Here is a 17597-nt window from a genome sequence, read left to right as displayed (position 1 = left end):
TCATTACATGTGCTGTACCACTGAAACTATGAGACTATCTGCAGCTTGTGGGAGTTTACATCGATAATCACCACTTACGGCTCTGATAAATAACTGCTTTCTCATATATCGAGTGTTTCTCACAGGACCTCTTTGGTTTAGCTTTCTCCGTGTGTCATTATTGCAGAATGGCTTTCGGAAGGCAGCTACAATGCAATGTGTCAAGGGCACCTCCTGTTGTGTATGTTGTGGTTAGGTGGATATTCTCTATATTCCTTTAGGGATCAATACACTTTCACTTATTACCGATATAAATCAAGTTAAAGTCATTTGTGGTTAATGAGATGCCACAAGATGGCAAGATAAGCAGAACAATGCACATGAGGGCCTGATATCATGGGCTTACAATATGAAAGAGAGAGAGAGGGAAAGAGAGAAAGAAAAAGAAATAGAGAGGGAGAGAAGGAAAGAAAGAAAGAGAGAGAGAGAGAGAGAGAGAGAGATATTAAAGTAATTCTCAGTATTGTACCTTTAATTATTTATGAGCTGGATTTACAAGGAAACACACACACACAACATTTTGAAAAGGCTTGCAGAAGCATTGGTTGTTTATTAAAATGCTTTAAACTAATTATAATTGCATTGTCCGACCCAGAAACCTCTTCCTCCTTTTCAGTGTGACACACAAATAGGAAGTTGTAATGTTGTCATACTGCCACAAACAGTATTAAGGAGGAGGTTGGGTGGATGTTTGGATGTACAAAGCTTGTGACTTCTTACGTCAGAGTCTGCATCCCGTCTTCTACCACTTTTCCTGGAGATTTAAACCATATCCCACATCTTCAAGAATAAACTTTGATTCCAAACATTCCCACATACTGATATTTCTTGTCTGCTTTAAATAAAATCATAGTACTACTGAAGTCACATGTCAACACTTCCATTGAGATACAGTGGAAGGATCTGTAAAAGCAAGTGGACCTTTGTTTTTTGAATATTTATACTTAATTATTACGTATAGGACTGCAACTGTTTTGATTGTCAATTAATCTATTGATTATTACGTTGCAAAATCTGACCTACTGCCTCCACGGAGACTTACAGACTCAATTAACTAATGACCAATTAACTTGCCACATTTTTTTAGAATTGATTTGAAATCTAAATTTAGTCGATTATTGTTGCAGCCCTAAACTTAACCAAGTAGTTTACATTTCTTCGCTACAGTTTTCACCTCAGTAATGCTTCAGTTACTACAGAGAGCATGAAATGGAAGACGTCAGTATTGATTTGGTGTGGACTTTATAAGTCAATGCTACACAAAGTGGGAGCGAAGTCATGCTGTGATGAGAGGCTCTGCTTTGACAGTTTGTGTAGTAGATTAATGGATTATTTGTAATCTGTGAAATGACTCAGCCAAACCTTAACCACAGAACATAAATGCCATGCATCTTGTATAGAGTTGTTCTGTACATTTATACCTTTGATCCTATTATTGAGTACCTGAATACGGGATCCGGTCTCTCAAATTGAAGCATGACAAGTTTTCACAGCCTTCACAGTTCAGTGCGTGATTAAAACCTGAAGTTTACTATAATTCACAACATGAAAATGATATAGTGAGAGAAATTTGGAAGTCAGATAAAGTCAGAGCCTTGAGTCAGGCGTCAGTCACACAAAGCCCGCTGCCTTGATTAAGCGCGGCTCTCGGTGCTTGAGCCAGTAACTCACAACCAGAGCTGACAATCAAAAGGGAAAACCTTTTTAACTTCAACATTGAAACGGACTGAAAAATGTGGAGAACCTGTTCAGCATCATTTGATCATTTTGACAGTTTGAATCCCACCAAAGTATCTGACGCATAAAAATAAAGTGAAAGTGAATGATTGAAGCTAAGGAAGGTCGGTGTGTGTGCGTTTGTGTTGCTGTGCTTGTGTGTGTAGCGTGGCCAGTGAGGGACGTTCAGCTCAGGGCAACAGAGGCTTTCCATTAAAAGAACATGTAGCAAGAGACTAGAGACAAATTAGACTACTCTGAAGTAGAAAATCATTGTGACCTTGGATTGCACACTCGGACACGGACGGACGAACGGATGGACACACACGCTCGCACACACACACACACACACACACACACACACACACACACACACACACACACACACACACACACACACACACACACACACACACACACACACACACACACACACACACACACACACACACACACACACACACACACACACACACACACACACACACACACACACACACACACACACACACACACACACACACACACACACACACGTCGCTTTCTGTTCCTGAATGTCTGTGTGCATCTGCATGCGTTTGTATGACAACATGTCTTCTTTTTTTTAAGGCAGGGTCACTGACTGAAAATGTAATGAGAGAGACAGGTGGTGAAAGACAGAGACACAGAAAGAGACATAGAGAGTCAGACAGGGGGCGGGGGGCACCCGGGAATTTACACTTGCTGCTGCCTCAAGCATGAAATTGAAGCCGTCCGAAAATCTAACTCACTGGTTCCTTCCCGTTTATATTCCAAAATAATTAACCAGCCCAACCTCCTGCCTCCATGCCATAATACGCTAACCTGCCCATTGCCTCAGCACCAGAGACAAGGAAGAACCCACCTCTGTACACACAAGCAGGAGGAAGTGCTGACAGCAGGGAAACAGAGACATGTAGCGTGGGGGAGGTATACGTTTTAACAACAAGGAAAGCAGTTACACAGATAACTTGGGTCAGTGCTGGATAATAAATAATGAGTTATCTTTGATTAAATTAATACATTTTACACAATTAAATATATCTATATAGGGTTTCTTATATGGGTCATCTTGGCGTAAAGAACGGCTCATCGCCAATAAATATATGACAAATATGTATTATTAATGCACTGGAAAATGTTGCACAAAAACGCAATCTTCAAAATAAATGTAGCAGCTAACTTCAATATAACAAGTCTATGTCCACAGTACCGGCTTTGTGACAATACTTTCATGTTTGGACATTAACGCACATAATCTCACACCATATCAGTTTAGCACTAAACACAAAGTACAGCTGTTGACCTGCTGGTGGCGCTAAATGAAGGGTCAAAGTCAGTAGGCATTACTCTCCAGGGAACACGACTATTTCACATTATATGTATTAAAACATGACTAAGAGGGACAGCATACAGCAGTAACCATCCATGAGAGTGTTGACTTACAGCATGTAGTCATATAGCAATCAATGTGATCATTCTTCAACTTCCTGTTAGATCCGATCTGTAGGCTACTTGCAGTTTACAGACCTTGTTTGGATTTATTCATACGTTTGTAAATATGTATTTCTGTGGAAATGGGCGCGTATCTACAATGTATGCCATCTTTTGTGCTTTTTATGTCTGCCTGTGAAACACTTTGCTGCTCGATTTGATAGGCGTTGTATAAATAACCGTTATTATGAACCACATGTTGTTAGATTAAACCTTCATTGCACAACATGAGACCAACAACAATCAAATGTTAATCGTTACAACTAAACAAAAAAGAATAGGATTTTATACTAAACGTGGGGTTTGTTGTCAAATCCAAGAGCCAATCAGTGGACCACGTGTTCATGACGGGATCAAGTCGGACACTAATCGGACCGCCGTGCAGGTGATCGATTCTGGGGACTGGCTCATCTGGAACGAGCCTATTGTCGCTACAGCTTTTCTCCAGTGGGGCTTTAAATCACTGTATGAAATATAAACTGAAGAATCGGTAGCGATTGGTTATGAGCGCTCTACATCACGGCTACCAAAAGTGGGAGAGAAGACAAGCTGTGATGAGAGACTCTGGTTTGAGAGGTTGGGAATGGATTTCATCAGAAGGAATTAAATAAATTGTAAAGTGTGACATCGTGGCAGTTTTAATGCCCCGTGGTGCTGGGTAAGAAAACATGCGTCAGATAATCAGTAAAGACACATCAGCTTTTACTAATGTGTAATGCTATTATTCACATTTACTGACTCATGTTGCTCCGTCTTGTAGTAATAGTGACATGTGTTTCATAGTGTAAAGGTGTTGAGATTGTGTTACTTCCAGACTACATTACTACAACTCCTTATTATCAGGCTGCTCTAATAAGTCTCTTAAGTCCTTCCAGTTGATCCAGAATGCTGCAGCTCGTGTACTCACAAAAACTAAAAAAAGAGATCACATGACTCCTGTATTAGCTGCTCTGCACTGGCTCCCTGTAAAATCAAGAATCACATTTAAAATTCTTCTCCTCACCTACAAAGCCTTGATTGGTGATGCACCATCATATCTTAAGGAGCTTGTAGTACCATATTGCCCCACTAGAGAGCTGAGCTTACTAAATGCGGGGCTACTTGTGGTTCCTAGAGTCCTAAAAAGTAGGATGGGAGCCAGAGCCTTCAGTTATCAAGCTCCTCTTTTATGCAACCAGCTTCCACTTTCAGTCTGGGAGGCAAACACAGTCACCTCATTCAAGAATAGACTTAAGACTTTCCTGTTTGATAGTACTTATAGTTAGGGCTGAATCAGGTTTGCCCTGGTCGAGCCCCTTGATATGCTGCTATAGGCTTGTAGGCTGCTGGGGGATGGTTTAGGATACACTGAGCACCTATCTCCTCTTCTCTCTCTCCTTATGGATGAATTTACATCTCTCCATTGCACCTTATTAACTCTGCTTCCTCCCCGGAGTCGTTGTGACTTCACGTCTCATAGGGTCCATTGGACCTGAAGGTGTCTGATGCCTGGTGAACCGGCCTCCCGCGGTGGCCCTGCTGATGTGCCCCGCCCCCCCTCCTCTCTACCTCCTTCTGTTTCATGGATTGGAGTTCCATTCATACATTGTCATATTCATGTAATGTGTTTATGTAACTCTGTAACGCTGTTCATTCTGTACACATGACATCTATTGCATCTGTCCATTCGGGGAGAGGGATCCTTCTCTGTTGTTCTCCTGAAGGTTTCTTCCCTTTTTTCCCTGTGAAAGGTTATTTTTGGGGAGTTTTTCCTGATTCGATGTGAGGTCCTTGGACAGGGATGTCGTATGTGTACAGATTGTAAAGCCCTCTGAGGCAAATTTGTCATTTGTGATATTGGGCTATACAAAATAAACTGAATTGAATTGAATTAGATCGGGGCCCTTCACACATCAAGAACAGAGTTTAGGTTTGTTCTCTGAAATAAATGCAGGTCCTCATATCAAACAACCAAATATTCTTTAGTTTTTCTTTTAAATAAATGAAAATATGTTTGCTTTCATTTAATAATAGCCGACCCACAGGGGATAGAAATAAGTTTTTCCAGCCTTATCTCTTCAAACTTCCAAAGTCACCAACATTCTCATTTGTGTTTGTCTTTCTTCCTCTCATTATGTTTTACAATGAGTTGGGAGGCCTTTGTCAGCATGCCTCCGACTATGAAACATGCCTGAGCAGATTCGTAATGATTACATTTCTTACGTTGAGGATACAGGACTTTAATGTTATGAATATAGAACATCCTCCAAATTATACAAAAATGAAGCACTCTCCAACAGTTTTAACTCTACAGCCAACATTTTTAAGCATAATTTGGACTGGCAGGAACAGTAAAGAGAGTGTGGCTGAGTGTCTTAATGTTGCAATTCACTAACCCACAGAGACACTTGGGTGGCGAGAAGGGCTCTTTTTAATCCCTGGAGTGTAGATATGCAGCAGCCGAGTGCACACAGAGATTGAGTTTAAGCAACACTTCAGAGATGCAGTTCGTCTAATCAGGACTGATTGTTAAACTGCAGCATCTCGCTGATGCTACTCAGAGTAAATATACAAAAAACCCAACAGTATCCTATGAGGAATAATTGTAATTTTTTAGAAACAGTATATTCTGTGTAAATCAAAAGCATTTAGTTATCGGCTGTTATGGATTGGTAGCAAGCGCCCTTAAAATGAACCATTCAGTGGTAAAACAACGATGAAGGTGCTCAAGAAGTTTTGATGAATGTCCATTTACTTTCCAACTTTTCATTTGCATCTGAGAATATATTTGAATCAGGCGCATTATCATGTGGATCACATCCAGTCCAAATATGTGGGCTGTGTATTTGTGGTTTTCTTGTATATTTAAATGAATAACTGTCGCTTATTCAGTCATCTAGTGACTTTATGGTGCCTCTAATACTACTAATGATGCTAAGGGGGGATGTCTGCACTTAAGATTGGTGCAGACACGCACACTCTTTCGTGCATCACCTGATTGAACATTTTCTCCAGAATCCCCTCTAGGCCGAGAATAATTTTCAGATGTTTAATTACAGACACCTCCTTGGGAGCATGTTTGTGTATGTGTAAGGCAGGGGGCGGTCCAGAGGCTTCATCGGAGGTCCATAGTTAATCAGCAGTCAACCAGAGGTCCTGGGGATCAGCCCATCGATTCCCTCCAAGGGAAATCAATTGAAACAAAGGCATTGCTTAAACTGAACTCAGATCAGACCAAGAGGACTGAGAAGAAGGTGTCATACGAGATGGCATGCTCGCAGAGACATTCAGAGGCTGTAAGGGAAGAAACATAGACATATTTGTATGACATTAACAAGGAAAAAGACGCAGAGCAAAGAAGACAAAAAGAAAATAATAAGGCTGATGGTGATAGCCGGGGTTGACGTGACGATATAGAGATGAATAACAAAGAAAGCAGACAAACAGACAAATGCATCATGCTTCTATCCAAGCAATGAGGAGTCATTGAATGGGACAGCACATATGGGAGATTATGGGCGGACACGTTACAGTGTTCATCATCACATTGTGAGTCTCATTTAATCCGTCACCCATCGGTCTACTCATCATGGAAAAATTACAAGATGTTTGCATCTAATTGATAAACCAACTTGATTCAAAAAGCTTTTTGAAGAAGATTACTGACCATGCCTTTAATATATTTTTCCATATTGCTCAATTCCAATGATAATTTACATTCCTCACCTACTGCACATCCACTTTACTATTTTCTGATGAAAGCATACACACTCACGAGCACACAGACACTCTTCTGGATGCCAACAAACACACACACAGAGCTGTGAGGATCAATGTTGCTGAGAAAGTTAAAGAACTCGCAGTGTCTGACCTTGATTGGACATAATGAGACTTAACCACAAGTCCACTAATCTGATGAAATGACTTAGAGATTCACCTGGTGATGAATACTAAATACAAGCATCGACCCAATCTTTGCACACACACACGCACACACACACCTTAGAGAATCTTCAAAGGGCTCTTTGATCACCTCTTTAAAATCATCTTCATAAAAATTGCAATTGGATTCTACTCCCCCTGTCCCAGTTGACCAGTTTCAACTATGCTGTTGAACAACTTGTTCATGATGCCTACAAAGCACCATACAACTATTCTGGTTCCCAATGAGAGGACTTCCAAACTCTGCCAACGTGGTCAGTGCGATATATGAGCCGAGTCCTGCTCAAACCCACAGGAGCACTCTTTTGGTGAAAGCAAAGGGTTCGGGATAGGTACAGGTTATGAGACGAAATACACACACCAATATTTAAGACGCAACAGCACTGTTCAGCTCTTTATACTGCTTTCAGGCAGTTATATAACTCTGAAAAGTTACCATGGCATTGGAATTATCAAGCTAGGTGCTATAAAGTATTAAACCTGGATCGCTTCACTGGAAAATCTTTTTTTTCTTCCCCCCCCCCCAAAGGCGTCCTGGCTCTGCCAACACAGTTTTCTGGATGAGGCGCATTCGTTTTGTTTTGTCGAGATGAACATGAAAAGTTCAGTCCTAGAAATGTTGGCTGCTTTAAAAGAGGCAGCAAGACAATGTATCGACTTAAAAAAAAAGACAAAACAACTGGAGAGCACAGTTTTTGGTAGCTAAATTATGGATCTCCTTTTCCAAATAAATACTATGTTACATTCAACAGTTTTAACATTCGGGGCACAGTTTCTGCTAAAATACATAAATTGATCGTATTTTCTCACCATGTCATTGACTACCTTTTTTTTTTCTCCAAAGCCACTGAAGACTCCATGACTGCACTCTCTTCCAGTTGTTCTGGTATCTTATGAAAACACTTTCTTCTTTGAAACTGAAAATAAAATTGAAACAAAAGTTCCTAAACTTGCAGAACTATAGCTCCTGAAACGCCTCTTGTATCAGTATAATAAATCACGTATATGTTCATATCTTTCACAGCCTTTTAAATGTCCAGTATCTGTCCTTTAATGCTGCTAAGCCCCTCTCACTGCTCAGTCTCATGTTAAAAACAAGTATTAAGTCATGTAGAAGATAAGAGTAGCTCCTAGTTGTACTGAAATCCTAAAGATAACCATCCCTACCTGGAGGCCACCGTAGTTCCCCAACAGGCTATTTAGTTGGTTGCAACCTGCCACAAACCACTAAAACGTACACACTGTCCCTTTAACCCAAGCATACTAACCAACACATGCCGAATAAAACGTCCCTGCCCCACAAAACTCATCACACCTTTGTGCAGTTCAGTTCCCCACCTGAGAATAGTGAGTTACTCTGCACATTACAAAATCCAATCACAGTTAGCAGTGTACCATTTGTCATAATTGCGGCAGCACCCAACCTCCACATCCGCCAACCTTTTAAACAAGAGAATAACAGATAAGGTCTGTTTACAGACTTTGGTCCATTTTTCATCATTACACTAATGTTTGCTGAAAACCCAATTTCTTTTTAATCACATAAGCTGATGTTTTTTGAGTATCATCAGTGCTGGGCAAATGGTTTACTGGTTGCAAACACTGATAATGACCCTCACATGCATTACTTTAAGCACAGGAGGTCATTTTCACAAGACAGGGAAGCAGATATACAACAACATCAGAAAACTATTTGCAACGTGATACATAATCCACAAAAAAATTAAAAATAACCAAGCCTACAGATAAACAAACATTTCAGTCAGTGCTACGAAACAATATGTGAACCCGCACACACATGGTTTTAATATGCACTGGATAACTGAACATCTAATTTGCTAAAAATATTTCTCTGTTTTGTGAGAAAAGGATTCATGGGTTTCGCAATTATTTTTATGCTGAGGAAACATGTGTGTGTGTGTGTGTATGTGTGTGTCTGCGTGTGCGTGTGCGTGCGCGCATGTGGAAGTCAACTAGAATAAACACAAATTGCATGACTGTAGAGAGGGACAAGACTATTTCCATCACGCTGGTGAGGCATGTTTTGGAAAATGCATGCATTTTAAAAATGATTTTCACAAGCATGAATAAGCGCACACTCACACAAACTTACACTTGTAGCACATCTGAGACTTTGACCGAATCAAATGTGCGTGCGTGTCTCCTGACCTCCCATTGTGTGTGCATGGCCTTCTCTCTGTCTGTGTTTGCATGCTTGCTTTTGCAGCACTGTTGGTCTGTGGTTGTGTTCGTGTGGCCACTCACTGCAGATTGCGTCAGCCTCGTCGGAACCGTCTGCACACTCCGGTTCCCCGTCACAGCGCCACCTGGCAGGGACGCACTGTCCATTCTTACAGGCGAAGTCCGTGGTGGCACATGTCTTCTTTGCTGTGGAGACAAAAGGGAACATGCAACATTACTCTATGACTCAAAGTAAGGTAAAGCAGTAAGGCTACTCTCTACTGGTCGTTAATATGAATACCGAATTAACTCTTTCCACGTTATTACCCCGCAGCAACTGTTATATTACATATTAAATGGGATACATTCTCTGGAGAATGGAGAAAATGTCTGAATCACCTTCACAAACTGACTGACAAATGATTAAAAACGTAGTCAGTATGTGTGTAAGGAAGTAATAATTACCTAAGTAAGTATGTAAATAAGTACATATATATGTATGTAAATAAGTACATATATATGTATGTAAATAACCATGTCAAACGTTGATAATCCACTTAACAAGGAGCAAGGGAACACAATTAAAATGTAACTTGAATAAGTCCAGAGCATCAACTTCAAAACAATGTTGCTGTCCAATTTTAATTCAACCATCAGCTTGTTCATGTGCAATGTGTACAAGAAGACGTGAGAAAACAAGGTGCGTTTTTTAGCCAGCCATTGTTAGTGTTGGTTCTTTGACGTTGCATGAGTGGATCAGGGCTGTTCAGTCACGTGAGACTCTGTCAAGTTAAAGAAGCGTGACTAATCAAACTTGACAAAGATCAAGTGTGGATGGAAAAAGTCCCCGGTCTCCTGCTGAATCCATATCCTACATTGCGAAATATATATTGTTTAGATTATTTCCACGAGGGCCAAACTTATTTGTTAGATCATCAATAGGTAGATACATTTACTTGTGAAATGTGACTCATTAAAAATGTACATTTCATAAACTTGGCTTGGGAATAGCGACATATTATATTTGACAACCTGGAACAGATTTAAAGTATTATCTGAAGAATGAATCCAGTAATGGAGCTCATGGGTGGCTGCTCGAGTGGAGGAGAACCGTTCTCAATCCGAGCGCTTTGCTTTTAGGCAGAGTGAACGAGCAGTGCACCAGAGCTTGAGTGGTTTTCAAGAGTGCATTGGATACATGTCGCATGTGATCAGAGCAGCACCCCTCTAGTTGTCTGCCTGAACGGGCTCAGAGGTTTTTACGCCAACTTAACACTCCGGGATCCACCACCAGGGTCCAGTCCCGTCTCTACAGGACCGGCTCTGGCTCCGTCGAGTTAATCCCGACAGCCTATGGACCATCTAACTATCCAAAAGTGTTGTGCACACATTGAAGCACTTGAGTCTGTCACGGACAGGAGGCCAACGAAAATCCTTCTCTTTGACAACGAGAGCCACTGAACAAGAGAAAGCACTCGCTTGGCGTGTTAGGAATGCCTTGCTACTCCCAAGATGAAATATAATGCACATAGATAGATAGACTTCATTATTCACAGTCACACAAGTAAAGTCCCAGGTTCAAATTTCTACAGTACAAGAACCTAAGAAGCCAATTATACAGAACAAGTGTCTGTTCTGTCTCATACAAAGCAGAGCCCCAATGATTAGTGCCATATGCTTTGCTTTTACAAGCATGTAGCAGGGCAGCATTGGCACACGGATTCAAACTGCTGAACTACACAAGGAATCGGTCCAGCCCTGGCACCGTAGATTATATACAGTCCCATTTCACTTAGCGAGGGGACAGCTAGCCAGCTTATTAGCGTGTTGTTTATGTGTGAAGCCTTGGATGTCCTGTGGTGCGAGGTAAAAGGCCATGTTGTGACTGATTACACAAGTGGGAGCCATAATAATGAAGAGCATGCTTGAGGAACTGACAGCGTCTCAGCTTTGGGGGACCAACGCTTTCTATATGTATATAGAAATGTATTTGTATGGATGACAACGTATATGGCTGATTGAAGAAAACACAGAGACCACCACACATTCACCAGTGCACAGTGTGGATCCTAAGTAGAGTGGAGAAAGAGTCTTAAAAAACAGGGGAGGGATGAAATTGAAGAAGGTGTAGACCTAGAATAAATGAAAAGTGTGTCCCTAGGGATCACAGAGCAGTCGGAGCCAAAGACAAAAGCAAATAGGAAAAGAAGGGGAGAGAACATGGAATAGGGAACAGATACAAAAGGGGAAGAGGGAAGGAGGCTGTTCATGTGGGGTCTAGTATAATGGCATCTGTCTTCACAAAGGTCTGAATGAATCCATTTCCTTCCTTTCAATATCTCAGCATAAATCCCATCTCTTCCTGCCAACCCTTCTGGTTTTCTTCATCTTGTCCTCCATCTCTGCCTACAGCCTGATAACACAGGTAGCCACACAAAGAGCTATATATATATATATATATATATATATATATATATATATATATATATATATATATATATATATATCATACTTCATTCCTGGTGTCCGTTCCTTTTTAGTTGCATGCAAAAGCAAAATGGTCCAGGTGACAAAACGGCTTACAACATGTCTTAGTCAGAAGGACTAATTAAAATGCAAAAGCCAGCAAGCGTAAGCGCATATCAATTTCCTACAACCCTTCCCTTGACTCGCATTTTTCTTATCCCGAGGCCATAAGGGGAAATAATGTGATTCACCTTGGCCCCTTCTTATTCTGGGGGCCATAGGCATAGAGTAGCAGATTTTCCTCCGTGAGCAAATACAATATGCTTTTAATTAACCTTTGGATGAATGATGTTACTCTCATGTTTATTGAACAGTGGTAATGGGCAAAGATAAAGGTTTTGTAGACTGTATTACGATAAGTGGACATTTTTAATCATCTGTTGAAAAGAGACAGACTGATTACAGAACTCTTATGTTCAGTATGAAGACTTTACTATGACATCCCCACTAGAAGTAAGAAATGGTAGTGTTTCAATAAAGTCCATATGGAAAGCTATTGTCGTCCATCCTGAAAACTGAGAATTACATATTTGGCAGTGCAGTCTTTTGGAGTTTTGAATAGTGAATGGTTATTAGATTTATGCAGGGGAATCTTTCCACATATTTGCTTACAATCCAACATTTTGGAAAGTGTTCATGTAATGAAATAAGCATGCAACTGAAAAGGAACGGACACCAGGAATGAAGACAGTCACACGATGGAGAGAAAGAGATGAATGACAACACATGTAAAAGTTCCCATATTCCACACAATTGTGAAATGTGTGGACATTTGTGTGGAAACCAATGTGTGAAAAATCAGCTCATACAAAAAGAAAATATTCCCATGCCTCTCAAGTGTTGCTTATACTCAAACAGCCGCTTACATTTACATTCTGATGCACCCACGACCTGTCGTATATGAGTGTCATCCATATGGAACAGCCTAAACCGGCCTTATGCGGTGCGAGAGTGAATGTTCCACAAACACACACACACACACACACACACACACACACACACACACACACACACACACACACCTCTTGGATTTAAAGCATTATGTTGGAAAACAAAAGTTATTAATATGTATGTGAAATGGCACACAGACCAGAACGGTTCTAGCTTTGCTCACTGGGTGATTTGATCTGCCATCTCGAGGCATCACTAACTTTGTACACTTTCAAATTGCACCGTCAGATTTTTATATCATATCCATCATTCCACTTGGGATTTCTTAGACCTAATGTTTAACATAATACCGTACTGTTCATTAAACAAGACATAACATCCATCTATTTTCAGATTTATTTTGTCAATAACTTGGTATTATGATTGGAGATTGGACAATACAGGTCAGAACAGAAGATCTCTTCATGAATATTATACTTTAATAGGGCCATGCAAGACAAACCATTATAATAATGCATGGGGAGGCCATGTATTCAGAGTACACAGAGGTGTAACTACGGTCCACCTTTTCTATAGATAAAGTGTGTTAATCTTCTGCTGACATTTAACTAATGTCACGCTCTGCAGACCTCCATGATCAATGAGTGACTAAGCTGACCTACTCATGTTGACCTCCACCCCATCCACTCAACACACATTCACTCACACGCTGGCCTCTTAGGATTCTTTGTCACATACTCCTGACAACATGATCATTCGACCTGGGAGCAGGTGAAGGTCAGCGGCAACCTTCAAGTCATTCAATTTACACACGTCATTACACACACAAGTGAAAGGGAAATAAAACATCAAACAGAACAATAATAGCTAAGGGAACACCGTGTCGCCTTTAATTAGGATTTGTTGACTGCAGTCCCTGAAATGCTGATTTGCTCCAATAAAAAAAAGGTGTGGAACAGACAACAGGCACTGTTGTGAGATTATCTACCTCTATCTTCAGACACCGACGCTCTTTCATCTGCTTAAATTCCAAGTGAAGAACTATATATATATATATAGATAGATAGATAGATAGATAGATAGATATATATATATATATATATAGAGAGAGAGAGAGAGAGAGAGAGAGAGAGAGAGTATAATTGCTAAATATGTCATTGTTGCCAAGACCCTACCAAATCAACTCTGTTTTACTTCCCAAAATAAACAATACGATTCACCCTGACCGAGGCATGTAAATAGAGCCAGTCAGAGTAATCTGGTTTAAAATAACCCAGTTGAAATACACCACACTACAAAGGAGAAACAGGAGAAAAGCCCAAATTGGCCAAGTCTGTTCTTTGTCCATGAAATCTGGAGAAAAGCCGGAAGCAATACTGTGGTAACCACGTCGCTCTGCTCAGGTATTCCATTACTTAGATTTTGATCAAACTGTGTTGGGCTATTTGCACATAATAGAAAAGTCCATTTGTTAAGGTTGAAGGAAGATTGTCTTTGTGAACTGATGATGACCAACAAGAGGACCTGGTTTCAGTTGGAGTTACCCACTTGCTCATTGTTAAAACTTGTATTTACTTCTCACATTATTCTGAGAATTACATGTCTAAATGTCACGCAATATTAAGGAATTGTTAGTTTGAAGGGCAAAGAGGCTGCCGTGCAAAGGACTGTATGCTCTTCAAAGCCAGATGTGTATGTATATATATATATATATATATATATATATATATATATATATATATATATATATATATATATATATATATATATATATATATAAACAGTCTCCGGAGGATCCAGGAAGGAGCAAGCTAGAAGCAAAGGGAGAAAAATAACAGACATAAAGAGACGCAAGCTAGAGGGAATGGAGAAAGAATGAATGTGTGAGGGGGGGGGGGGGGGGGGGGGAATAGATGGTCCTCTACATTGTTGTCATCAGTTAAAGAGCTAAAGAATGTAGCGTGTCAGTAGAGAGAAGGAGGCCGTTTATCAGCGGGCAAACTGTGAGGGAGTGGCGAACACTCAGTGAATCGTGTGTGTGTGTGTGTGTGTGTGTGGACGAGAGACAGAGAGAGGGATGGAGTAAAGTAGACAAGTATAATATTGGTCTTTTGAGGAGATTAAAGGCCTGTCCAAAGAGGGATCAGATGTATGTTCTTGTTAATTGTGTTTATTCGACTAACTTGAATACCAACTACAATGGTCCACTCACAGGGAGGAGAAATTGAGTTTTAATATGATCCACCCATTGGCCAATTAAAAATAAAAAGGCAATGACAGCCAAAGGTCTATATCTGCAAAAAAACAAGTTTCCCCAAAGCCAAACTATTGCGACTGTAACTTAAATCTTAAATGTGGCATTAGGCATATATGTTCAATATCATCAGAGAGGAATGAGAAAAAATACTGTTAATGTAACATTTCTGTGAGCATAAAGTGAAGGTCAAAAATCGAAGACAGTGCCTTTGCGGCAGCATCCGGATGCGCGTGGCTGCGTGTCAGATGCACACACTACAAAGGCCCGAGATGTGAGGGGAGCTCATGGACTCTCAATCCAGATCAAATACACTCTATATTATGCTCCTCACAGCACATCAAATACCACCTGCCGGTTCAAAGAAGCGCGTTACTATTTCATGATCTCCCTCTGTGGACAGGGGAGAGTTGTGGCAAGACGTGGTCTCCAGATGTATTTTAATTTTTTGGGGGCGGGGGCATTGATTACAGGCAGGCTGACAGTTGCGTCATGTGGTTAAGGAGGGCACACCTGAAGCTCGATGTGGGGGAGATGAAAGAGACAGAGGCACACTTTAGAAGACGGAGATACCTCTAACTCACTTGGAATCATTGGGACCTTCAGACGAGAAGGTAAGCACGACAGTCCGGTGAGAAACTGACCTCGCTCGACCTCTTGAGGAAGCTCAGAATACCATGTTCATGTTGTGTTTAGTTTAGGCTGTGGTGGAGTTACAACTCTATGCTATGTGGGTTTGATCCTGTATTGACTGATCAACTGATGTTGGCTACTTTAGGAACACACTGTAGATGTAACAGTATATTATAATGAAGTACCACTTTTTAACACTGCACTATGCCTCATATTAACCTACATAATGCTCAGTATATTATAATGTGGTTTTATTATGGCATAGTTGGCCCTTTAAAACATTTTTAAATACCAGTGAACGTGGGAAAATGAGTCCTTTCTCCATCAATTTTATGTACATTCTCCATTGCTGGAAGAATATTTCTCTCTCTAGGACCAATAAAGTAGTCCATCAACGGTGAACTCCTTCCCTTTCCAACCACTTAAATACATCTTTGCTAAGCTAGAGTCACGCTGCAGAGGATTTCCAAACGGTAGACGTCTAAATAGAATGAAATAACATCCCGTCACCTCCAGACGCTTGTGGAAGTACATTTTGTCAGCTCGTGAGTACTCATAAATCTGTTCATACCTCTGCTTAAGCCTGCGACTGTTTACTCATTGCAGGAAAACAGATTGCATCACTTTCTCCGTCTTTTAAGCTTTGAGAGAAATGTCAACAACCTATGTATGACTCGCATTTCTGTAGTGATGGATTAACAATAGCAGCTGAGGACAGAGGCTGTGGTGCAGAATAACGCCATACATTTTTAAATTATTATTTTTAAATTATTTTACCAACTTTTAAGTCGCTTGAACAATACGTATCCATATACGGAAAAGAAACGGCACAGGACACACACACACACACACACACACACACACACACACACACACACACACACACACACACACACACACACACACACACACACACACACACACACACACACACACACACACACACACACACACACACACACACACACACACACACACACACACACACGTCGCTTTCTGTTCCTGAATGTCTGTGTGCATCTGCATGCATACACTCCCTGTTCATCCTGCATCCTGCAATCTGTTCTCTTTGCTCACCGACGAGAGCAAAGAGAGCAAAGCATGTCCTCTGACTCAATCATGTTTGCCTGACACCTTTATCAAATATTGGGCTCTAAAATGACTGCTTAATTCCTGTTTGACAAACGTATCCAAAGAGTCTGAGGTGCATCGCTATCTAGCCTGATTGTGTAGCCTCTGATTGAAGGACGACCCTGCTCTCCCACTACATTTTTTAGTCGGCTGAAGAGGGAAAAAATAAAAATCACTTGGGGCATGTTGAACCATAGTTCTCTTGGCTCTTTGTTTTCCCCAGATCCCTGGATTTTATGACAGCATCTGCATCAGCCACTTGCCAAAGGCTAAGACCTCCCAAATCCTGTCACATCCTGGGTCCCCGAGCCTCATTCCTCCTTACATAAGCAAAGAATTACAGTTCAGCTTAGACTTTGCAAAGTTAGTTAATTTGTTATTCAATCAAACGTATGACCAACAAAGGCAATCATTCCTATTGCTATTATTAAAGCTTACAGTCCACTGTCATCACACACGTCGGAAATTCCTCCTAAAAGGTAGTTTAAAAAATGTCTTTATTTATCTCTTCCTCGCCCTTTCTGAGAGTTGTGTGCCCGGAAGCCTCTTTGCTACCTCTTGAGACCAACACACGTGACTGTATTTGTTGTTTTGAGGCCGAGTGGATCTCTGGTCAGTGAGATCAAAGAGCAGTCGCTTTGTACGCCGCGCGGTGTTAGCTTCAGAGACTGCTAATTAAGTAGCGGCACAAAAGAGGCCATTGTGTCAGAAACAAACAGGGCCAGGTTTGTTTTCACTTCTACAACATGAAGCCCATCAGCCCTGCGTCACAGGGCCAAAAGCTCTGCGGTTC

General features: G+C 40.9%; 1 protein-coding gene across 2 annotated transcripts in view; it reads right to left on the bottom strand.

Annotated features, from left to right (window-relative positions):
* Window positions 1-17597, bottom strand: part of lrp8 (low density lipoprotein receptor-related protein 8, apolipoprotein e receptor) — a 149967-nt gene that overhangs the window by 71837 nt on the left and 60533 nt on the right. For both annotated transcript variants that reach the window (XM_034530752.1, XM_034530753.1), the window contains exon 3: window positions 9454-9576. In XM_034530752.1, the coding sequence (XP_034386643.1) occupies window positions 9454-9576 (123 nt within the window). The remainder of the gene's footprint in view (window positions 1-9453; window positions 9577-17597) is intronic.

This window comes from Cyclopterus lumpus, chromosome 4, assembly GCF_009769545.1.
Source record: "Cyclopterus lumpus isolate fCycLum1 chromosome 4, fCycLum1.pri, whole genome shotgun sequence".
Classification (NCBI taxonomy): domain Eukaryota; kingdom Metazoa; phylum Chordata; class Actinopteri; order Perciformes; family Cyclopteridae; genus Cyclopterus; species Cyclopterus lumpus.
The sequence above is the reverse complement of the archived record's forward strand: the minus strand, read 5'-3'. Positions and strand labels throughout refer to the sequence as shown.